Source organism: Benincasa hispida, chromosome 11 (genome assembly GCF_009727055.1).
Source record: "Benincasa hispida cultivar B227 chromosome 11, ASM972705v1, whole genome shotgun sequence".
Lineage (NCBI taxonomy): Eukaryota > Viridiplantae > Streptophyta > Magnoliopsida > Cucurbitales > Cucurbitaceae > Benincasa > Benincasa hispida.
The window spans coordinates 36303014-36328705 of record NC_052359.1 but is presented as its reverse complement, the minus strand read 5'-3'; the positions used below and the strand labels follow the sequence as shown (position 1 = coordinate 36328705).

Genomic DNA, 25692 nt, shown 5'->3' with positions numbered 1-25692 from the left:
TGAAGGAACTTTGAAGAAGTTCTACAAGAGGTATGTCTTGAAACTCATTTTTTTTCTACAAAAGCATGCTTTATATTTTGCTAAAATTAGTGAATTTGAGTGCTTAGATGATCATTATGCTTCCTCTGCTATTAATACAATCCTACAGTAAACACCAAATTGTAGGAATAAAACAGAATGAGAGAAACATTTTGGTGGTGACCAAATAGTATTTTCCGACATAACAATTTGAAATATATAAAATGATTCTCTAGGCTAAAGTGTGAAAGGATCTCCTAGACTATCTAGGACTATGAGACATGTCTTTAGTGCACTAAGGTAAGTAGGAGAGCATGTTAGGTATAAAGTATGCCCTAGGATACATGTCTCACTGACTTATATCCCACCGGCTTTAGTGCAAGTACGAGATTGTTGGGATGTATGTCTTAAAGCTTCGTAAATAGTTTATTGTTTATGCAATAATCCATTAAAAAAAGATCCTAGGTTATTTTATGTACCTTAAATATGTATGTGGTTGAATTAAAAGTGGATTATGTTTGACAATAACCTAAATGGTCTGTAATATATGGATAAGGTTGGATTCCTTATCCTGGTAACACTACTGATACGACCTGCTTTGTAGTTGTTACAATTGTTGTAAAGTGTTACAAATAATCTGATCCTGATCATTCATGTGGAGACACGTGAGCGAAAGTATCCTTTACAAAGAATTTGTATAATATTGAACTGAAAAATGGTTAGTCTCTCTTTATAACATCGTTACTTGAAGAGACTTACATTTCACTTGAATGACCAGTGACTCAACCTTAATCCTGAGTGAGTTGTAAACTCCTATCTATCAGGGCAATTCTTTTATTTGTGTGGGTGATTCACGGGCTCAATATGCCTACCATTTTGGGGATTTCTCCAAGTAGGGAGCTGAAAACACAGCTACACAAGATGGAACCCACTCCTACCCGTCTTTAGGGTAAGTAGAAGAATTGTTTTCTTAATAGTTGATTTCGAGTCTTGAACAATGAAGTCTCACCCTCTCATTGGCCCAAGAAGGATTAGTTTATAGTTGGACTATAAACTGTTTGTTCATTAGAGAGATCAGTGGTACTTAAGGAGTTAGATGTAACTACAAGGATAAGATGATAATTTTCCCTAGATGTAGTTACGAGCAATTCATGAAGGGTCGACTTACTATTGATTGGTTATATCTCTGGACACAAAAATTTATCTATAGTACGAAGAGTGCAGTTGTGGGTCTTTAGTGGAATGACATGCAGATAATGGATGTTGATTAATTTAATTAAAGAGCTCAATTAATTAATCTCTTATCATTGGATCTTCTGATATGTAGGTCCATTAGGTCCCTTTACTAGCTTACTAAAGGTAAAAATAAGAATCACTTAATTATATAAGATACAACTAATATAACGTATATGATGCATTTTAGTATATAGTTAATTACAAATATGATTTATACTTAATACTATATATAAGAGAAAAATTATTTGAATATGATTCAAATATTATTTATATGAATAAGATTCATATAAAACTATAAGTTAAAATTAATATGAATATAATTTGTACTAAAACTATAGGTTATATAATAGAACAAGGTATTTGAATAGGATCCAAATATTAATTAATATGAATAAGATTCATATTTAAACTCTAAATGATGAGAGAGGATTATATTTGAATATGATTCAAATATAATTTAAGTTAAATATATGATATTCAGTTTCTTGATTAATTAATTAATTAATCATTTAAGTTATATATTAAATGAGATTTAATATATAAATTAAATGGGGGTTATCTAACGTATGTTGTCGGGGAGTTATAACTCCCCATCTCTCTAGCTTATTAATGGAGTTATGAAACATATATGGTTCTAGATGAAGAACACATTCTGCATTAGGGTTGGCAATAGGATAGGGTGGAATTGAGGATGCACTCTCCATCCCGTCTCCGTGGGGATTTGTACTCTTCGTCTCATCCTATTCCCCATTTTAAAGAGTCTAGGGTCGGGTCGAGGAATCCCTGTTGGGGAATCGAGTCTCTATGGGGAAAAATTCTCCATCTATTATTTTTTATTTTTAATTATTTTTATTTAAAATAAATTAAACTTTAGTATTTATATTGTAATTGAAAATATTTTAGGTAGCAAGTTAGTATTATCATTGTTCCATTTATTTAAATTAATCATAGGAAATGAAACTAAAAAGAATAATAATAATAGTAGCATTTGAGGCGAGGTCAAGATCGGGGATGGAGCAGGGATACCTTCCTCGTCCCCAATTCGCAAACCCATTTTGTGTCCCTGGTTTGACCTCATCCCTGGTCAAATCGGGGATTCCTTGCCCCTATTCCAATCGGGGCAGGTACCCGCAGGGACCCGACTTTTCAGGGATTTTTGCCAACCCTACTCTACATATTTTCTCTCTACACACAAAAATCTCTCACTCTAAAAATAAAAAAAATAAATAAATAAATAAAAAAAAACTTTACAGGAAAAGTTCCTTTCGTGAAGTTCTTCCCTTCACCAAAAATCGAAAAGCCCACAACTCCTTCAATTCTTATTCCAGAGAATAATAAGGAAGGTCCGGTGGTGGTGTTCTGTGATATTGTTGTGTTCATGAGAAGCAGAGGAGTTTTTTTACTCAAGGAGAGGAGCACGTGAAGAAAGATTATCTTCGAGGGTATGTTTCTCTTCTTCCTCTTTTCCCCTGTACAACATGCTTATATAAGTCTTATGTTTATCTTGTATTTGTATGTTTTCTCTATTTTTCATGGTTTCTAAAACGAATTTCAAAAGCACACGTGTTCACGTTCTTTCATTGAGGAATTCAAGTTCTTCAGAAACAATAGTGTTAAGGCATGTGCATGGGCAGTAGACGGGTGAAGGGTAGGGCTTGCAACACTAGAGCATGAGATCCTGCAAGCACCTACGAGGCATGCGCGCAATACACCGACAGCAAGTGTGCACATGTGGGCCAAGCAGACGACAACACATTTAGAGATGAATCGCATTGTGCGAGGGCCAAGTGTTGGGCAACAAAGCACGACATGCACATAGTGTGCGCTAGAGATGCAATCCTTGGCACCAACTCGCTTGGTTGACTAAGCTACCTATTTGTGCACGTGCATGTATGTATATATATACACGTAAATAGGTATATATTACGATTGGTTTTAGACCATGAGACAATAATTGACATAAAACAAAAATAGAAGCAGTAATGTCAAGAAAATAACATAATTTGAGTAAAAAATAGCACCTTATAATCAAAATAGGCTCAGGAAAGAGGATTGGCTTAGGCCTTGGGCCAAGTCAATGTGATCGGTCGAGGTCGAGCCTAATAAAAGGCCTAATGGGCATGGAGAGAGGTGTTCGATCTAACAAACACAACTAGATATGTACGTCAATATTTTTGTTGTAGTTTTCTTGCAAAGTCCATAAAAAACGTTTGTCTATCATTTTAGTTTGTATTTTAAACTTTCTTGCTAATCCAAAAATTATCACCCTTTTAATTTTATAATTTTTCGTATAAAGTTTCTGAAAAGTTACAAATTTGCATGTGTATGATTCTAAAAAAAACCCAACTCACAAAAAAAAAATAAAAAGGAGTTCGTTATGAAGGAACTCTTATCAAAGAGACCAGTGAGCAAAAGCGAGATCGTTCCAAATCCCATTGTGACAGAACATACACATTTACAACCAAACAGTAATAGTTATGCAAAAACTCTAAATTGCAGCATGCTTCAAAAGGAAAATACTAAGGATCAAGAGAACTTATTCTTGAAGAATTTTTCTTTTCATTCCCTCGATCTAACAACACGATCGTTCACCAGCACGAACATCACGCCTCAATAATCTCCTCGAACAAAAACAAATAACACTTGACCCCCGAACAGTAAGTAGACACCACCAGAAGGTACCTTGGTATTCTCGATGTAAGAATCTAGGAGTTGTGGGCTATGTATAGATTTGGTAGAGGGTAGGAGGAATGGACAGATCGTATAGACGATCGAGTAAATGGGAGATAATTAAAGTCTATTGTATAGACTAAGTACTCAATCGTTTAGAAAACAAGTGACTATGGTATAGAAAACTCATTGCACGACCATGTATGCTCTCAAGCTATCATATAGTTAATTCTTTTGATCGTACGATTATCAATCGCTTAATGATCGCCTTATGTAAAAATGAAAATGATTTTCATTTTATCCATCAGTTACCATAATTGATCATAACTTCCAACTAAGTTGGTTGTTGGGAGAAAAAACTGTGACAAATTATCCCATAATTGATTTTATTACAAATATAAATAATATATATTCATAACCTATAGTTTTAATATCACATCTCACGCAATATATAAACCATAGTTCTTTTTCTCCTTTATAGCATTTAATAATAATTCCTCCAATTAATGTATCTAATACATTAAGTCAATTATATCTCATATAATTGATGCAATTTAATTGTATCATATATAATCAAATTTCTTCTTGTTAATTTGAACACTTCAAACTAACCCAAAAACTAATTCTCAATATGAGTCCATTGAGTTATCAAGATGACCTTATTAATCTGTAGCTTGAAGCTTCAACGGTATGTAAATTACTATAAACTCTTTAATCATGATATCCACCATCCATTAACCACCGGGTATTCCACTAAAGATCGACAGTTACACTCTTCGTGCTACAAATATATTTTTTTTATCCATTGGATATAATCAATCAACAGTACAATAACCCTTCATAAATTGCTCATAAGTACAGTCGAGCCAATTTACTATTTTTCCCCTATAATTACATCTAACTTCTTAAGTACCACTGATTCCTCTAATGAACAATACATCATAGTCCTAATATGAGTAAATCCTTCCGGGCCAAGAGAAGGTGTGGCGCCACATTGTTCAAGTCCCGGAATCAGCCCTTAAGGGAGCAATTTATCTATTTACCCATAAATCGGGGAAGAAGTGATTTTCGTCTTGTATAGCTGAGTTCCCAGCTCCCTAATTAAATGAATCCCCAAAGTAGTAGGTTTGAATTGGCGATCTGGCCACTCACACCCATACAAATCAAAGGATCGCTCTCAGAGGTAGGAGTTCCCAACTCACTCAGGATTAAGGTCATGTTACCCATGGTCATCCTAGTGAAATGAAAGTGTTTGTTATGAACGACACTATACAACGAGACTAAACATTTCGTGGTCCGGGCTTATACAAACCCTTTTGTATAGAGCATCCCTGCTGCATGTCTAATACATGAATGGTCAGGATCAGACCATTTGTAGCATTTTACAACACTTATAACATCTACAAAGAGGGTCACACTCGTAGCGTCAACAGGATAAGGTTTCCCTCATTTATCAATATACTACAGACCATTTAGGTTATCATTTAAAGCACGATCCACTTGTATATCATCACATACATGCTTAAGTTACAACGATAACCAAGGATCTTAGTTTATTGATTTGTGGTTAATGCAACTAAAATATCTCATATTTCAAATACTGTAGTGAAGAAAATATCTCATATTATTACATCACATAATGTTTGTTCATATAGGTGTTTACAAACTATTGGACCCTATGAGATTTGGACATCAACCTCAACACGTTACTCACCGATGATGGAAGTTAAATGATAGCACCATAAAAGTGATATTTTTTTTAGCTTAATTCAATATATTTAATGTGTTTATTTAGTGTTTTTACATATTTTGGGTGCCCTAGAAGGTAGAATCGATTATTAAAAGCCCTTTAGAGTTAATTTGGAGCTATCGAAAGTGAAATCGAATACCCGGAGCTTCAAGAACGTGAAATGACCAAAATGCCCTTGGGCATAACGTACTAACACCATCCTTTACACTGGAAAGCAGTAGTATGGGTTTCATTCAACATTGCGACGTTTCGAACTTTGACAAACATGAGGCAAATGCGCGTGTATCAGACAAATTGGACAACATAATGTTGGTCGTCGCAACACTTGAAGGCTATGCTTCGGTAAGAGCATTGCAACGCTCCTCTTAGCGTTGCAACATTCTGTTATTGATATAAAAGGAATTCTTTCCACTTTAGGTTAAAGAGATAGAGGAATTAGGCCCTTTGAGAGCTCTAAGCTCGGTTTTGGCCATTTTTTTGCTAAAACTCATGAGATTACTTTGTATTTTGAGATTTAATTGCATATTTTGGCATTGGGATTTGAATTCAATGAACGGTTGAAGGTCCAAACATCAAATTTGAGGTTCATTGGGCATTTTCTATGAATTATATGAGATTTTGATATATTCTTCTTGGGCTTTTATGTTTCTTATTGTTTTCATATCTTGAATTTCTAGAATGAGCATATTGGTAGATTAAATTGACAACTTAATCGCTTATACTTGCATGTTCGTTTACCCACACTATGTATGTTTTAGGTGTCCGTAAGTGCATCCAAAGAATGCCTAATTTCAGTAGCAATAAGTTTTACTTAGAATTTTGGTTTGATTGCTAGACTTCTAAGATTGCCTAAAAGAGCCAAACCTAACGATTGAAAACTAATTAAGTTAGAATAGGCCAATCTAGCTTAAGGTTTTAATCAATCCCATAACTTAATACGATTAACTAAGTAAACAGGTTTGCATGACACACTTAGTTAATTTAGGAATCAACATCACATTGGTTTTCAGGAGTTTGTCAGGTTTTTCCTACATTCGGTTAGGCTTGAGAAATAGTTAATCCATGAATGTTTGCATAATTAATCGATAATAGATTCATAGATAGTCCAATGGTCTCTAAATCGGTGAAGGTAATTTCGCGTTCATTCTCTCTCTTTCTCAATCTATCTTACTTTCCACACTTTAAATTTTCGCATTTAGTTTTCCTGTCAAATCAGACAACCAAACCCCCTGTTTGTACTGCTTTCCAAAGGCTAATTTAGCCTGTAGATATTTTATCTTAGGTACCCTACAGTTCAATCCTGGATTTGCCGCTTCTAGTACCTAATAGTATAAGTAGTCGGTTCGGTAATTTGTGAGGCTTTGCAGGCGACAACAAAATTCTTACTATCGCTAAATGTACAACGATAGAGACGACGTGATGAGGAAGGTGTCCTAGTGAAGATTGGTGATGATGACTGTGGTCGATGCAGACATGGTGAAAAATAAAAGAGAGAAGGCAAAGAGGGAAAAAAAGGGGAGGGTTGCTAAAGAAAAATGTGTGAAAAAAAGAGAAGCTAAGGGTTGTGACTTTAAACCCTATGCCGATGCAAGTTTGTGTCGAAATAAATCTTTTCATGCGTCAGCAAAAAAGTTAACATAAGTTGATGCATAACATAAGTTAACATAAACCCTAAGTTGATGCAAGGTTATGTTGGTTGAAGTCTTTCAATGAGTCAGTAAAAGTCTAATTTTTCACTGGACTTTTTTTCCACAGTAAATTTTGATGCTACTTTTGTCGATGCACTGGTTTGCAATTAGATACTCATTTTTGTCCATGCAACCATTTGCGTAAAAAAAAAAAAAAAAATGATACCCCAATGCAAATTGGTGCATAAAAAAAATTAGCATTGACCTATCCCAAAATTCTTATAATGAGATAAAAGAGTGACACTTTTAATTTATTTAACATGTCAGTTTTTTCCAACATAAGCATGAAAGATATATTATTGACTAAGAGATGAGAGGTTAGAAATCTCCACTTTACCCTCCATATTATTGAACTTCATTAGAAAATATGTATCAATTTTTTTCCCAAAAAACATTTTCTGTCTCATTTAATTTTTTTTTTTTTTTTACTATAAATAAAACCTTTACAAATTACATGAAAGCTATTTTCTACCATGTTTCATAATTCTGATTGTTAAACCTTTTGTAATATAAAATGAGCATAACTCAACTAGCAATAAAGTTTATGCTAATGATCTTGAGATTAGAGATTCAATTCTATCCTACGTTTAAAAAAATGGTTATATGGTTGATGGAGATATCCTTCATCACTAATTTGGGATGAATCTTCTCGAAGGAACTACTTTCATTGCTCATCATCATGAGATTAATATCCTTTTTCCCGCAACCATCAAAGAAATCATCAACATAGGCTAAGACTAACAACACTCCAATATTTTTCAATCCCTAAATTATATTAAAAGGAATGTACATATATGATTGAGAGAAATAGAATAGAATAAGAGAGCTAATACTTGACTAGAATTATTTACAATCTTATGGTCATAAGAGTATTATTATAACAGAATCTTGTGAGGATGGTAATATATGAAGATTATTCGAATTACAAATTTAGACTCGTTTGGTTAGGTTCTGTTTGGTAATTATTTGATTTTTTTGTTTTTATTTTTAAAAGTCAAACCTATTTTATCCACATTTTTTACAATGATTTGCGTCTTTCAAATTTTTTCATTTATCAACAATATATCAAAATTGTAAATTATTAGTAATCTATCAAACATCAATTAGCAAATATATTAAATCTCTAGTCTATCAACAGACTATTAAATATAAGTGAGTAAGAACATTAAATATTTCAAGTATATTTGTAATATATATCAAATATAAGACATTAGTATACAATCATCGATTAGTAAATACTTGAAGTTAAATAAGGGTGTATCAATATTATATCTAACATCAATCAACCTTTCAAATATATTAACAATATATCAATAACAAGTAATATTCAATCAATAACATATTTTAAAGTAAACATATGCTTTCATTTTATAAGTATGAGTATATCAACTGTATACCATATACAAGACATGAGTGTATCAAATATCAACCATTAAATACTTGAAGTAAGGCACGAGTGTATCAGTAGGGTATCTAACGACAATCAACGTTATAAGTGTATTAACAATGTATTTGATAACAATCAATATCAATTAGTAACTTATTTTAAAATAAAATATGTGTATATCATTTATAAGTATGAATAAAAACATATTAACAATATATCATATATAAAACATGAGTGTATCAGACAATACTATAAAGTAAAATAAATTCCAAAACTGAAATCTATAACTATTATAATTAATGGTCTAAGTCATCTCATCCTTGGTGCTTTTTGTACTTAGAGATGACCAATTTTCCCACGGGGATGGGCCCGCCCCGAACGGGGCAGGAATGGGGGAGGGAGTGGGGAAAAAAATTTTCCATGAGCTAAATAGGAACGAGGATGGAGAATGCATTCCCTGTCCCCGCCCTCGGCCCTGGCCCCGCCCCGATTAGACCTATTTATTTAGTATAGTTATCTAATGTTATGTTATTATTATTATTATATAAATATTATATTTAAATGTCAAATTTGATTATTTATTGGGAAAGATAATGAATATATTTAAATTTAGATTATATAGGTGAATAATTTGATTTATATTTATTTCTTTCTCCTAAAAAATTAATTAGTTTTTTTAGACCAAAATTTGAGTAATTTATCTTTAAATTCAAATTGTTGTATAAAACTAACCATAATAAATAATTTAGTGATAAAATTAATTATTTAATTGAAATTTGTTTACATTGGTGATTTAAATTAATTGGCTTTTTACAAAAAAAAAAAAAGGTAACGGGAAAAAATTCCCCCCAGAACCCGATCCTCGCGAATTTCCCATGGGGAATCCCCGCCCCGATCTCCGTAGGAAATTTCACGGAGATGGGGAATGAAATGGGGAGCGAGGACGGGGATGGAGAATGCCATTTCCGATCTCATTCCATCCCGTAGACATCTCTATTTGTACTCTTTGGTTCACGTTATCCCACCAAGGTTTTAGAATGGGCGAAGAATAAAAAAATAGTTACTTTTGAAATAGTTGGGGTTCAAAAATACTAAAAAACAATGTTTTCTTTTAATGTCTAAATCTACTTTTAGGAGGATTTGTTGGTTTTTTTCTTTTTACAAAAATGTCATAATTTATGATTTTACTATTTATCCCTCACGACTTTCCTTTCTAAATAAGGATAACTAATAAACAAAATCTAAACAAATATAAAATAATAATAGCAGATTTTTTCAGTGTATCAAATGTAAATTAGTAGTATATCAAGTATGTATATGTATATTAGTAATGTGTCAATTGTATTAAGGATATAAGTGTGAGTGTATCAAGATACGGTGGTTGTTTTTTTACCATTTTTGTAAAAGTAAAAAGTTTGGGCAATGGGCCTAATTTTTAAAACTTAATTTGCCAAATTTGTAAGAAGCCTTTTTCTAAAATTATGGGTGAAAAGTAAATAAAATAAAGAAATTTGGATGTGGAAATAATGTCTATATGCTTAATTTTCAAAAACAAAAATAAAAAAAATAAAATGGTTATCAAATGGGGTCTAATATTTAGTTTTAAATTTTTGAAAATGATGTTTGGTTACTTTTAATCCATGTTTTCATTTTTTCTAGTTACAGATGTGAATTATGGACCATTTTTTTTTAAAAAAAAGGGAAGAAGAGTATTCTATAAATCAAACTTAAAGACTAAACGGTTATCGTAGTTTTTGAATTTTCAATTTATGTTAAAAAGGTCATTAACCTTTAAAAGTATTATTTAATAGGTCCTTGAACATGAACTTCAAAGATGTCTATCAAGTCTTTAAACTTTCAATTTTATTTACTAAAAATAGGAACAACTTTTTAAACTTTGGGATATCAATTTAAACCTTGAACTAAGAATGTATTTGAAATATTTCAAGTGTTTAATTTAAAAATAATTTTACAAAAATTCAAGTGTTTACCAACCACTCAAAATGACTTTTTCTTTTAAAAAAAAATTATAAAATAGGTTGATTTACGATAAATACTTGAAATCAACTTTTTTTTAAAAAAAAAAATAATAATTCTAAGTGTTTAATGGTTAATCTCTTCATAGTTTGTTAATTTCTATAATTACCAAAACGCCTCAAAATCATCTATCTCATTTCCACTATGTTGTCGTGCTACCACTGCCCTCTGCCATCCAACTCTAGCCACCACCATCGGTCAACTCCGGCTCCATCACCACCATCCGCGACCACATCCGGCAACCACTGTTGCCGCCTATCAACTCCAACGACCTCTGTCATGCGACTTCTCACTACCATTGGCCAACTTCGACAACCATTATTTTAAATTATTAGTTCATAATATTTAACTGTTGTTCTTTATAATAATTTGACATTAGTAAAAATACTTTTAGTGTATGACAAACCACAAAATTTTATTCATAAAAAATTTTTGAGAAATAATTGACAAACACATGGGTGTTTTTATTTTAAACATTTTTTTTTTTTATCAAAAGTGTTTAAACAAAAAAAATTAAAAACAGTTTTTTAAGTTTAATCTAATAATTGTTACCATTTAAACCCCAAATTTTCATAAATGTATAAATTAATATCCTCCTTCAGATATAGTTCAAAAATATCGTGTGAAATAAACAATTGTTTCAGTTAAACTTTTTAAATTATTACAAGTGAATCAATTTATACCATTTATTAAGATTATATTTGAAAATTATCAATGCATCTAATGCTTATACGTGTGTACACTTCTTCAAATGTCAGATTAATAAAATGGATTATTTGAATGGATACATGGATAATTTTCAAAGAAAATCTTAATCGAGAGTTTAAATTAATTAGCTTACAAAATTTGGGCGGTTTGATCAATAAAATTGTAAGTCTTATGATGTTTATCCAAACAAAATATAGTGGAAGAGTGTAAAATGAAATACTTATAAAAATCAAAATTTGATGATACAATTATTAGTTCAGAATTTTTTTGTTATATAATATCTCAAAAAAAGGTTAAATTTTGTGTCTAACAAATAACATATTAAAAATTTAACAAAATGATTATATATAAAATTGAATTTTACATGTAATAAGACCCTAATTATTTTAATTTTTGAAGAAATATAATGTTAGAATAGATCAAATGACCATTACCTATTAAATACAACTCAAAGTTTAACCCAAAAGGTAAGAGATAAAAACAAATCGGGTAATACCATCAATTTATATTTAAACCACTCCCTTGAATGTTTCAATCCCTTAACCCACCAAGAAACCCAACTGAATAGACCCATTAACTAATCAAATATATACAATTAAACAAAAATAATGTTACATTTAATTTTATTAGTTCTTTTATTTTATTTTTCTAAAAATTACTGACCTAGCTTTTTTTTTTTTTTTCCTTTTGAGAAAATTCTGACCTAACTTTAACATGTAGATATTAAATAGAAAAATTTTTAAAAATATAATTTTTGAAGGGAAAAAATTATAGAAAAATAATATAGTGATAACCAAAATAATGATAAAAATTATTCTTTTTTATAGTACAACAAATTGAAGTATTTAAAGTAAGTCTTCAACTTAAAAAAAAAAACAATACAAGCTAATTACTTTTTTTGTTAAATAATAATTATTCTGAAAATTCATGGAATTATAATTATTTTGAATTTCAAATAGTTAAAATATAAGTAGAGTTGGATTTAAATCTTTATTTTATTAAAATCTAGAGGTAGAACTATTTTTTTTTCTTCTTACGGAATCTTTTGGGATAGCTTTCTAAAAAGGACCATTATTAATGTTAATAAATCTTTTGGAAAAGCTTCTTGGCCAGTTTAAAAGCTTTTGACAAATTGAGCATCCAATTGAAAATCGTTTTACTTTCTTTTCCAAAACTTTATTTTTTCCGTATAATCAATTAAATCTCATCCGATTTTTTCTGGTGGAGTATATGCTAATTACGACTTATTAAACTCATTTATAAAAAAATGATTTTATTTTATAGGTGCTTTAATTTGAAATGTTTTTCAATATTGTTAGTCATAACCAATTGATTACTTGATTATTAAATAAGATTTTTTTAAATATAAGAAAATTAATCAAAATATTTATAAATATAATAAAATTTCACTATCTATTTGTGTATCTATCTGAGATAGTAGTCTATAGTAGTCTATGACAAATAGACTTGATATTTTATAATTATTTAAAAATATTTTAAGTAATTTTATCATTTAAAATAATTTATAAAAAAATATTAATAGAATCCATATAATAAAAATTGGGAAAGTAACAATTAGCAAGAGTGGAATTTGGATATCTTGTCTTTTAACCATTTATTTTTACTGGTTAAAAAATATTAGTAGAGTGCATATAGTAATTAAATACACATAAATAAATCACATGAATACATTTATATCAACTAGTTTCATAACATGTGAGTTGCACGTGATTTACAATATTTAAAGTAGGTATATATGAACTTATAAACAAACTTGAAAGTTGACTTATAATCAAGTTATCAATTGAACTATGTAGAATTATTTTATTATTATTATTTTTTTTTTACAAAATACAAATTAGATAAACTCGATATAAAATACATTGTATAAAAGAATGTGCAAATTAAATTAAAAAATTGAAACTATTATATTTTGAATTATTGAATAATTATGTGTCATTTAAATAGTTTTAATACTTATTAGTTTAAATATTTATATTTGTTTTTACACATATCCTGATTTATAAATAATTATATCATTTTTAAGATCGACTGATATGAACCGTTCTGACATAAAATTATTATTTATATTTTATTTAATAAATTTTTTATGTAATTTTAGCATTTTTCAATTTTATCTTTTTTTTTATGACATTTAAGTAGGGGTAATTTTATCATTATACTATGTTGTATTAAGGTTTTTACTGGGAGGCTATTTAAAGTCTTGCCTTTAGGTTGTTTAGTAGATTAATGAATTAAGTTTTAACTTTTGTGCTTGTTTTTTGCCAAAGAGCTTATTGAATTTGCATGCCGAAACATTCAAATAAGATTCATCATCCTTCTTGTAGAGTGTTCAAATCTGGGTGAGGAATTTGTTCTTTGTCTAAGATATTTGATCTTAAGACAATTCGTGTCTATCCTAATCCTAGTTGAAATCATATTGATTTGAAGGTTTATTGAGAATGATGGTCCTCTTGATAAAGCAAAAAGTTTATTTTCCTTCATCGTGTCTATCATGATTGTTACACTTTTGTTTCATGTAACAAAAAAAAAAAAAAAAAATCCAACCAGTAAAAATAAGAAGAATACATTTTTCTTTTTCTTATTAATCACCAAATCAGATAAAAAAACGAAGACGTGTCAAAATAAATTTACAATTCAGTAATTAAATAGCCTGCATTCCTACGTATCTTTTAATGTCAACGGGACACAACCATTTGAGTTGATACTACTTTTCATGATTTACATATAAAAATAAAAAATGTTGGTAAATATACATAAATGATCAAATTTCAGTACGTTTATTTCTTTAAAAAAGAAACATTGAAAATTCAAAAACTAGAGGTATTATGATTATCATTTTTCTTTAATTTTTGATGGAGTGTGTTAAAATGTATTTGTTTTCTAACATGATTGGTTATAAATATTAATTTTAATATAGATTTAGGATATAAAAATAATATTTAAAGTATTTGGATATAATGTTATTTATTAAAATACTATAATATTTTTCATTGTCTATTTCTTGAGTTGCTCCAATTGTGCTAACTTCCAAATTCTACAAACTTCTAAAATCATTATATATAAATTTTTAATAGATGTGTTTTATTATCTACACATAAATTATGATTTTATTTTGGTGTGTGTTTCAAATATTGGTTGGATTTTATATGTTAAAATTATGCAGAAAAAAAAAAAAAAAGGAAATGAATTTTTGTGGTTAAAGATACTTTTACCAACCGTTTTGCTATTGTGCTACATTTAAAATGGAAAATATATACTTCATCTAAAAATTTTAAAAATAAAACCTCAAACAATTTTTTTCTTCACAAATCTCATTATTATAATTTTAACATTTATATGATTATTTAAAATGTTTCATTTAAAAAAACTCATGCAATTTTTTTTTTTTTTTTTTTTTTGTATTTGATATAGAAAAAAGCTAATAATTATTATTTTTAATATAATTTCTAAATGTCAAGTAGCGTACATTCTCTCAAGAAGGTAAAAACACAAAATAATAATAATAATAATAAAATTGTTATCTTACTTCATTAACTTAAGAAAAGTAAAGATTGCTCACTAACGTATCTTGTTTTAAATTAACAAAAAAGGAGAAAGATGAAATTTGTGTTTTTTAAAATTAAGAAGATTTAATCAATTTTACTTCTTACTAATTTTCTCCTTCCGCTCCCCTAAATTTCTCGCTTTTTTTATATCTGAATCTATTATATCCATTACAATTACATAAAAAAACAATTTGGATAGAGATCATAATCTATGAAATCTATACTTGACTTCCCGTTCTTCTTTATCTTTTCCATCTTAATGCAAAAAAAAAAAAAAAAAAGTCAATAAAAGTATTAGAAAATAATAAATTAATTAAATAGATCAAATAAGCACGCATCCTTAATTTTAAGGAAGTAATATATAGGGAAAAAAAATAATAAGCCACTAAATTGAATCCAAAACTAAAATAATAAGATCAAATAAACACACAGGAAAGAAACTTGCAAAAACTTATGAAAGAAGTTCATAAAATTATAGGAGTTGTGAATTGTCCCTCCAAATTTGTGAGAAGTGAATCAGATAAATAATCCTCTCAATCAAATGCCTTCAAATAAAAAAAAAATATCTATTAAAATAACAAACATCATTAATTAGCCACATTAATTAAGGACAAAACAATCTTCTTTGAAGAGGATCACCACATCAAAGTTTCTTTTGAAAGATATTTGGAAGACATATAAAAATTTTCGTTACTTTCCCAAACAATTTTCTATTTATAACTCTTCATTATATTGTTAGGATTTAGATATTGGTAGTCTTCTATTCAACAGATAGTTTTAGAACGTATAATAATAATTATTCATTATGTTGATAAGATTTACATCTTTTTATAGATAAGATATCTGTTGTTTAAGAATAGGGTTTTAGAATAAAGAGATATAAGGATAGAATAGACATTTTGAAAAAATAAGAGCAAAAAGGAAAGATAAAAATTCTGAGTTTTGAGCTCCATCATATAGTATTTGTTTATTGTCACTAAATTTAACGAAAAAAGAAGAGAGTTCACGAGCAAACTGACTCAAATATCTTCTTTTTATATTCTATAGTTTTTGAGTGGAATATTCAAATATTTAACCTGTGTTAGTTGAGAGTATAGGTCTTAACTAACATAATTAGGTTAAATTAGTGGTCTAATATTGCTAAATGGAGGTAATTGTTATCCATTCTGAAAATAACAACAAATAATTATATTAATATATATGCTACATCTTAAATGTTTCTCCAAACCTAACTATCAGTCTCAACCAATATTCATAATTTTATTCAGCAAAAAAATTGCTATAAAAGAATATATAATTTGCATTCCTTTTTGTAATTATCTTACCGGAAAAGAATTGATTGCTGAGGAAAGAAAATAATAAAAGAACAAAAGTAGTAATTGACCCTCGAACCCCCCAAAGACTTTAATAATTAATATTTAGGCCATGTGGAGATCTGAAAAGAAAAGGTCTATTCGCTCTACCACTTTGTGCGTCTGCAGCTTTGTCTTCTTCCATTGCTCTGCAACCGACAGAGTAATAGAGGGAGAGGGAGAAGGAGAAGGAGAAGGAGAAGGAGAAGGAGAAGAAGAAGAGAGAGTATCGTACTGCAGACTGGCCGCCGGTGAACTTCTCTCTCCGGCGTTTGTTTTGAGGTCCGATTTTTCTTCAATGCCCACCTCTATATCCTTGTTATCATCATCATTTTCTTCTTCTGCTTCTTTTGCCTTTTTATCCTCTCTGCTTGCTTTGTTCCCACGGCATACTTTTTCGCTTTGATACGCACTCCCACGGAGGAAAAAGGTCGATTCGATCTCGTTTAGGGCTTATATGTTGTGTTGGTGTTTTTCTTGATCTATTGATTTCTCGAGAGCTCTGGAGGACGTTAAAGGAACCCTACCGTTCCTTCGAACGTGTTTTTTTCCCATTTTGGTAGATCGATTTGGTTTGAAGTGGAGGAAGAAAAAGAAAAACGGGGTTTATAGGGTGAATATGCTTTGGTTGATGAGATTATCCGGGTTTTTCTCCGCCGCAATGGTGATGATTGTGCTTGCTCCGGCTTTACAATCATTTCCTCCGGCTGAAGCCATTCGATCTTCTCATCTCGATTTTTACCTTCGTTTGCCTGTTGATACTGCCTTTTCCAGATCGTTGAACAGATTCTCCTTCCGAAAGGCATCTACATTTCGCAATGCGGCTCAATGCGGAGGCGGTGATCCGAAATTTTCTGGGAAGTTTGGTGTGTGCGATCCGAATTTGGTACACGTTGCCATTACGCTTGATGTGGAGTACCTTCGTGGCTCAGTTGCGGCCGTCAATTCGATTCTTCGAAACTCGCTATGTCCAGAGAGTGTTTTCTTTCATTTCCTCGTTTCGGATACCAATCTCGAGGACTTCGTTCGATCCACCTTCCCTCAGTTGAATTTCAAAGTGTACTATTTTGATCCGGAGATTGTCCGTAATCTGATCTCCACTTCGGTCAGGCAAGCGCTGGAGCAGCCGCTTAATTATGCTAGAAATTACTTGGCTGGGTTGCTGGAGTCTTGTGTGAAGAAGGTAATTTACCTGGATTCTGATCTTATTGTGGTGGATGATATCCGAAAGCTATGGACGACGAGTTTGGGTGAGTGGACAATCGGGGCTCCTGAGTATTGTCATGCCAATTTCAGCAAGTATTTCACAGCACGTTTCTGGTCTGATGAGAGATTTTCCGGCACATTTGCTGGAAGAAAACCCTGTTATTTCAACACCGGCGTTATGGTCATAGATTTGGTTAAGTGGAGGAATGGTGGGTACACGGAGAAGATTGAATGGTGGATGAAGCTTCAGAAGAGTAATCGCATCTATGAACTTGGGTCACTGCCGCCATTCCTGTTGGTTTTCGCCGGAAACGTGGCGACCATCGAGCACCGGTGGAACCAGCATGGTTTAGGAGGTGATAACGTTAGAGGCAGTTGCCGTGACCTCCACCCGGGTCCGACAAGCCTCTTGCATTGGTCCGGCAGTGGGAAGCCATGGTTGAGGTTGGACTCCAAACAACCATGCCCACTAGACGTTCTATGGTCACCATACGACTTGTACGGATACTCCTGGTGATATCTCAGATCATATATGATGTCGCTGGTAAATTTCCCCGCAGGACCTTTTTGACGCTTTTCTTGATAAAATTTTCAATTTTAGTCCTATTTTTCGGTGTTTTTCCGTCTCTTTCCAGTTAGTTTGTGCTTCTTCTTCTAACTCCATCTTCCAGGCGATGTGTATCCTATTTTACGATTTTTCCTGGGTCTGAAAATAAAAAGGGAAAAAACGGGCTATTCGATTTGTTTGTACAGACTTTACATTCTTTTATGAATGGATACTTGATGGTGGTTTTCCATGTATTAAAATTTTCGATCAAACAATTCTATTTGTTGCTCTGTTTCTAAGCTTTTGCTAGTTTGGTACAATTATACTCTCAAGTGTAGCCATCCTATCATTCACATGGTGATCTTGCCTGAAGTGATCAAGATGTTTAACGACAAGGAATTTCCTTGGCTGGTCCAACAGAGTTTTTTTGCTGCAAGCGTTCTGCACAACATATTTGGCTCTGGAGAACTCCTCTCTTTATTGAAAGGTACGGTTACAATTCCATATTTTTCTCACTTTGACTTATTTCTAGATTTGTGTTTATTGATGCACCAGAACATAACTTTATAAGCATGCATCACTTGTCTCAAGGGCTTTTCTGTTCAAATTGGATCTGAATTCTCAGGCTTTAAGCATTTTTGGAACTTCTTTATCCTAAATGTATGTGTTTTATTGCTAAGATCAGAAAGTGTGGTCTACGTTTTGAGAGAAAGAAGAAGGGTATCAAGAAAATATTGGGGGCATGTGGGTTAGGCTTAGTGTTAGTGTGTGTGTATAAATTATTAGAAAGTTATCCGGAATTGCCAATAGTGGCCAAAAGGGACCGAGTGGCTGTTTCTAAAATACTCCAATTTGTGTGAGCTGGAGGACCAAATTGTAGTATTGGAAGAATCTTAAAGGGGTTTTGATAAGAAGTAAAGTCCTGGACTCTTTTAAGTTAAAGAAGCGGATTCGGTGGCAGGTGTAGGTGACTTGTTAACTGGTCCAATGTCCTTTTCTTGTGGCCTCACCCACACGGGTGGGGTCACACCTCCATATACTTTTCTTTAGTCTCTCCCCTTTTATCTTACTATCCTTTTTCAGAATTTAGCATTATAATTATAATTAGAGCTCTAACTATAGAGCTATGGAAATTGGTTTCTTCCCCTACTTTTATACAATTATATGCTATATTTATATTTCTTTTGCTCAAAATGGTAGCCAAAGTATGTGGATTGATTAAGAGGGAAGAAACAGATTTATCCAACCATTTCGCCATTAATACTCTTTTGTCGCTTAGAATGGAAGAAGTTGAGGAACTTAAATCTAGAACAGCATGTAGGTTGAGAGGCCCCTATGTGTCTCATTGTTTTATGTGTGGGGACCGTTTGTTGCCTGGGCTTCTGATGTAGCTGGCTACATTGGATAAACTTTACTAACATTATAATATTCTTTCTATACAGAATACCTTATTCTTTACAATATTTTATTTGAAGTAGATATTGCAAAATGTGGGTTAAATTACAAATCTAATTCATGTGATTTTTCCTGTTTTTTATAATTTGATCATTGTGCTGGTTTAATAGGTAATTAATCTCATAATCTATTTATTATTACAATTTTGAAGTCGATGTGAAATACTGAACATTTCTGCCTTCGCTGTTAAGTTGAGTGGTGTAAGAAAGTAACACGTGGCAGGGACCTCCATGATTGGATTGAATTTCACTGTGAGCATAATTTTCTTATTTTAGTCTTTTCTGCTTTGTCTTTGAATTGTGGACGCGGGCAAACATCTCTACGTTTCCTCCCTTTTAAGTCTTCTTGCTGTGCGGTCATGCCAGGCTGGTTCGTGTGATTATTTTAAGACAGATATGTCTTAATGTTGCTTTCTTTTTCCCTTTTTCTTTTTCTTGTAAGAGATATACTAATTCGAAAAAAACAAAAAGATAAAATACAATCACAACCGTGGGAGAAATCTAAATCTCAAAGTGGACTGCTAATAGTGGGGAAAAAGATGAAAATAGATGGTGTTGAGAAGAGTAGACTTTGGGATCCCTTTACAGCTAGAAACAGCCATGGAAGAGTTGAACTTGAAATGAGGGGACCAAAAATTTTACTATTTTTGCCTTTTAAGTAGTTCTTATGCATTTTCTCGAGCTTTAGGTTTCTCACTGAATATTCTCTCTCTCTCTCTCACACACTTTCAGGCTTGATCTAAATGAAGAAGCATCATTTGATTTGAACCTAATTGTCTCCCAATGTGATGCATATTTGGATCCCACGATTTAAAGGAATATTTCGAACTTATGGAGGGATATGGAGGTAATAGCTGTACGTGTGCATACAATCTTTTTGTTTAATATTTTTTTTTCTAATAATAAAAAAATGGTGGTAGTTCAAACTAGTTTGTAAAATAAGATTATTTTGTGTCAGGTAGGTGAAGCAATGGTTTTCTTGCTGGGTGCAATTTATCTTTCATGTCTTTTAGCATCTGATAATTTGAATAACGATTGTCTTGAGTTGCTTCACGATTATTTGCTTATTTGGGTGTTAATAGTAATAAATTGATGATGTATTGATTGATTGGTTATTTTTTCTCCCTTTGTCTTTATTTTATTAGAAATTGAGAGAAATCAAATAATGTACAAAGACATTGCAAAGAACAAGCCCACGAATGAAAATTCTGACACTATTTACAAGATTGGACTCTAATTCAAAGGAAGAGACCAAAAAGTCTGATTAATGAGTGTTCATAAATATAAGTGTAGCCAACATCTTAGGGTGTGTTTAGTCTAAGGAGTTTGGAAGTATTGATCCAATTCAAAAAAATTATGTTTTGTAATTTTATGATCCAATTTTTTCAATTTCGAATTGATTTTTGTGAAGTAGGAGTTATAAACTCTATTCCTTGTTTGGCCCAAGGAGTTGGTGAGTTCTACCACCAAAAAACTTATCAATTCCTACACTATAGACCTAAAGAGTTCACAACTTTTTAGACTTTATAACTTCTTATTCCTTACTAAAGTCTACCACAAAACTCTTTATGGTGAAAAAGGAGGGTTTAGGAGCACCTCTTCGCTCTGTTATGATTTGGATCAAGTTCAAGGGTCTAGAAAAATTGACTCCAAAGAGAGTAAACGAGTAAACCCACGGAAGATGGAATTGTCCTTTTGCTTTTTGCAAAGAACACACCATTTCAGTGACATCACCAAAAGAAATCCTCGGAGTAAGTTTTGAGTGTTCGATCTCTCATGTAAACCTTGCCAAATAAAAAGATTTTTTCTTCTTAGAGTCAGCTCCCTTCTCCTGGGACGGGCCACATGGTCATAAATGGTAGTGTAGAAAAGGAGGTCTACTTGTATGCTAATCCAAACTCGAAAGTCTTGAAGTTTTGAACTCCAATATGAAAAATGGTTTCAAGTACTGAGCGTACTATTCTTTTGACGGTTATACTAACAAAAAAAAATAAAATAAAATGATGGGGCAAATAATTTTTTATTGGATAATAATGAGATGACTATTTGAGAAGAAGTAGCAAAAGAAACTAAAAGAAATTATCTTCGTTGGCAAAACTAATGAGTAGAAACAATATCATTTTCCTAGTGGTTTAATGAGTTCGAAGACGATTATTTTTCAAATCTTAAAGACTGAAGAACACTTCTAAGTAATCAAGATCCAAGCTCAAATTTCAAAGAAAAAAATGTACTTGGCTTTATTTTTTTCCTCTCTTTTAATCTCTTCATTGGGATATTATGGAATGTATGTGAGTATAGCACCCTTTTTTTTTTTTCGGAAACACCAACAGCCTGAACTTTATAAAAATAATTCTTCTTCTTTTCCTTTTTTATTTTTTGGGAAGGTAAAGTATTTCTAACTTATTCGCAACTAAAATTTTTCAATGGATGACCTCTTTCTATAAACTTTTCTATGATTGATCTCCTTTTTGTCATGTGAAATCAGTTATACTTCGACTTTTTAAAACAAAACGATATAACTGAAGTCGGGTGCCTATTCCATCATTTTAGTAAGGGATCGTTCACATTCTCGATTTTTTATTTTAGTTTTCTCTCAACTCTCATTCGTCTTTGATGTCGTCTCAATTAGTTCATCACTGCTCACGATCGTTTCTACACATTTTCCATCACTGTTCTCGAGATTTGAGAGGTATTTTACTCGTTTCCTTCAATGCATGTTGATCTTTTCGTTCAGTCGTAACAAAATAGTTTAGAGTTCGCTTACTTTAACGAAATTGATTGCTCATCGCTTTATTAAACGATTCCCTAACTTTAATTAAACGAGCTCCTGACTTTAGTTAAACGATTGCCCAACTAAGGTTAAACAATTGCCCAACTTAGGTTAAATGGTCGTCCAACCTAGGTTAAACGATTGTTTAATTTTTTGTGCAAGCGATCATTAATTGTAAATGATTGTTTAGGTTTTTATTAAACGATCTTTTACTTATTGCTACAATGTATGTATATGTTTGTTATAGTTTACTGAGATGGTCGTCCTTGTTGAGAAATATTTTCTTACTACCGTCTCTTGCATGGTCTACAAGAAGAAACTTACCATAGAGCAAATGGTGATGTTTAGGAAAACATGCTTTGATCCACTGCTGGACGTGGACCTCGTGTTTAATGGGCAGCTGTTCCACCATTTTTTTTTTTTTTTTTTGTTAATGGAGGTTAGCGATGAGAACTTGGATGTTATAAGCTTCAACATATTGGAGAAAAAAAGTAACATTCACCCAAGATGATTTTAATCTGATAACTGAGTTGTGGTCGACTGAGGAAACAATTGAAAGAAATACAAGCGGTGAGAGACTACGACATCTATTGCTCGGGTCGAAGAACCCAAATGAGAAGAAGGAAGAACTTTGCAAGGATGTTGAGACTTTTGAAAAATTCAGGTTTACAAACGATGAAGATGTATCGAAGTTGTGATGATGGGAAAAGACAAGAAAAAACAATTCGACGTCAAGACATTTAGGATTGTCGATGACACCGAATCTTTAGGCATTATAACTGCTCGACTGTCTTATTTGAACGTTTGTTGAATAGTATGAAGTGTATTTTACGTGGGAATGGAGTCGCACGATATAAAGAAAGCAACAAATCCTAAACACGTCACATTCTACAATATAAAGGGATTTGTATTTACATTCCAAGTGCATACTTGTTTTTCCAATTGAATTTAATATGTATTCAATGTAGGGGCAATGGGGCTCCCCATCCCCTTCCACGATGGGTGAATTTATCTCCATCCCTACCCTTGTCCCCACCATTTAAAGGCGGGGGCGGGGGCGGGGCTGGAGGCGAGGATTCCACATCGGGAAAATAGGTTCCTACGGGGACCCATTCCCTGTTTTCCCCTTTGTTTCTCCATGGGTCCTTTTTAAAAATCTAATTATATATATGGAAAAAATATTTAAAAACCTAATCAGGATGGGGTCGGGATCTGGGCGGGGACACCCTCCCCATCCTCGCCCTGTCCCCGGTTTGGGGATCTCTACCTAATTCCGGGTCAAATTAGGGCTTTCCTGTCTCGAGGGGACCCGATCCACGAGGAAATTTTATTAACTCTAATTCAATGGGTTGGTGATAAGTTATTATGTAGGTTTGGGCTTACAAAACACCCATCTAATAACAAGAAGGCAATATTACGAATTTTTAGATGGACGTGTTTTCAGGCTTCATCGTATAAGTTGTTGGATAGGAATGTATTCCAACAAAAAAAAAGAAGTAAGCATCTCCTACGATTTTTAAACAGTTGCTTATAATTTATTAAATGGTCGCTCATGTTGTAACAAACAATTGTCTAAATCACACTAAACGATGTTCCACATTTTTAAACAATCGCCCACCTTAGTCTAAATGACCGTTTAGAAATTATCTAAATCATTGCTTAAATTTTAATTGCTTCTTGTTGTTCTTGATCACCCTCCATCATTATTGTCCATTTCATCATCATGAGGGTCTTTGCTATCCTGAAGAAACGAAAGAATCAACAATAATGATCGATTAAAAATTTATAAATGATAGTACGACCTAAATGATCGTTTAGATAATCATACACGAACGTTTAGAAGAAGTTAAACGATCATTTAGGAATAGCTTAACGATCGTTTTAGAAATACTAAACGATGCCTAAATGATCGTTTAGCTTACTTTAAATGATTGTTTATCACTCTGACGTTTTAACAATGGCATACCTCAAAGATTGAACTAAGAGGCTTATTTCATTCAGTTCTTGGGTAATACGTTCATGTTGCTGATTAAACGCATCACCCATTTGACGGACAATAATCGCCAGGTTTGCCAAATCCTTGCGAACTTTTAATATTTCCCCTTTCAGGATCTTATAAGACCTTGAATGCTTGTGTCTTCCTATTGACTTAGAGTGCTTGTTTGAAGAATCAACTTGCCTCTTTTTTCCCTTCTGATGATTGATCTGACTCCACATTTGGCTGTAAGGAATGCTCAATCATAGGTAGCTCTAAAAATGGATGTGATGACTGAGGGGGGTTATCTTCATGAGTATATTCATCGAATATATTATGACCCCCAGACGTCTCCTGGTAGTCAATATGGCTATCGAGGGAGTGTCGATCAGTGCTATTCTCATCAGGTCTTATTTGCTTGTTCGTTTACGTCAGATCCACCCCTCTTAGTCAATCTTCCTTATACCTCATCTCATGTACTGTTGGTAAGTCTCGACACAACAATAGTCCACATGTGAATGATGTAAACAAGTTAGTACATATGAAATATATTGGGATTATCCTAAAACTCGCAGTTCGTAATCATGGAAACATTATATTTATCAATAAAAGTATTATTGAAGAATTTATTCAATAAAAGTGTTATTGAAATTGAAATTGCATTATGTTATAAAATCCAAAAAATGAATCCATGACTATAGTATGAATACGGTAACTTTATGTAAAGACATAAAAGAGGATCGAATTATAGTATATAGCCAAAAAGGTCTATAAGTATATGGATGAGATTAGGTACCTCATCTTGGAGACATTATGGATGCAACCTACTTTGTTTATTGATACAAACGATGTGTCTCGAAATCGTTCATGTGGAGACATGCGATTGGGGAGCATCCTATGCAAAAGAGTTTTGCATAAGATAGGACCATGAAATAGTCACTTTTCTTTATAACAACCATTTATTGTTAAAACTGATTAATTTAATTCGATGACCTAGGGTAACTCAATCGTAATCTTGAGTTAACTATGAATTCCTGTTTATTCAGGATTATCCTTTGATTTGCATAGGTGAGAGTAGTTTAACAACACTGCTTAGTGAGAGTAGTTTAACAACACTACTTAGTGAGAGTAGTTCAACAACACTACTCAACATGTCTCTCATTTTGGGATAAGACTAGATAGATAGCCGGGGACATAGTCCTGCAAGATAAAACTCACTCTTACAAGAGTTAGCAGATAGGTTGTTCCCTTAAGTATTGATTCCTGGTCTTGAACAAAGGGGCCCCATCCTCTCGTGGTCGAGAGGGACATGGTTTATTAATTGA

General features: G+C 32.1%; 1 protein-coding gene across 2 annotated transcripts; it reads left to right on the top strand.

The window, feature by feature from the left end:
* The first annotated feature begins 16473 nt into the window (after window positions 1–16473).
* On the top strand, window positions 16474–18443 carry LOC120090384 (probable galacturonosyltransferase-like 7). Of its 2 annotated transcripts, XM_039048009.1 has the most exons (2): window positions 16474–16697; window positions 17190–18443. In XM_039048009.1, exons 1-2 carry the CDS (start codon window positions 16489–16491, stop codon window positions 18136–18138), a joined length of 1158 nt encoding a protein of 385 aa, XP_038903937.1. In that variant the 5' UTR covers window positions 16474–16488; the 3' UTR covers window positions 18139–18443. The 2 variants fall into 2 exon arrangements, with proteins under 2 accessions (XP_038903937.1, XP_038903938.1); XM_039048010.1 differs by having other exon boundaries at window positions 16555–18443.
* The last annotated feature ends 7249 nt before the right edge of the window (window positions 18444–25692 follow it).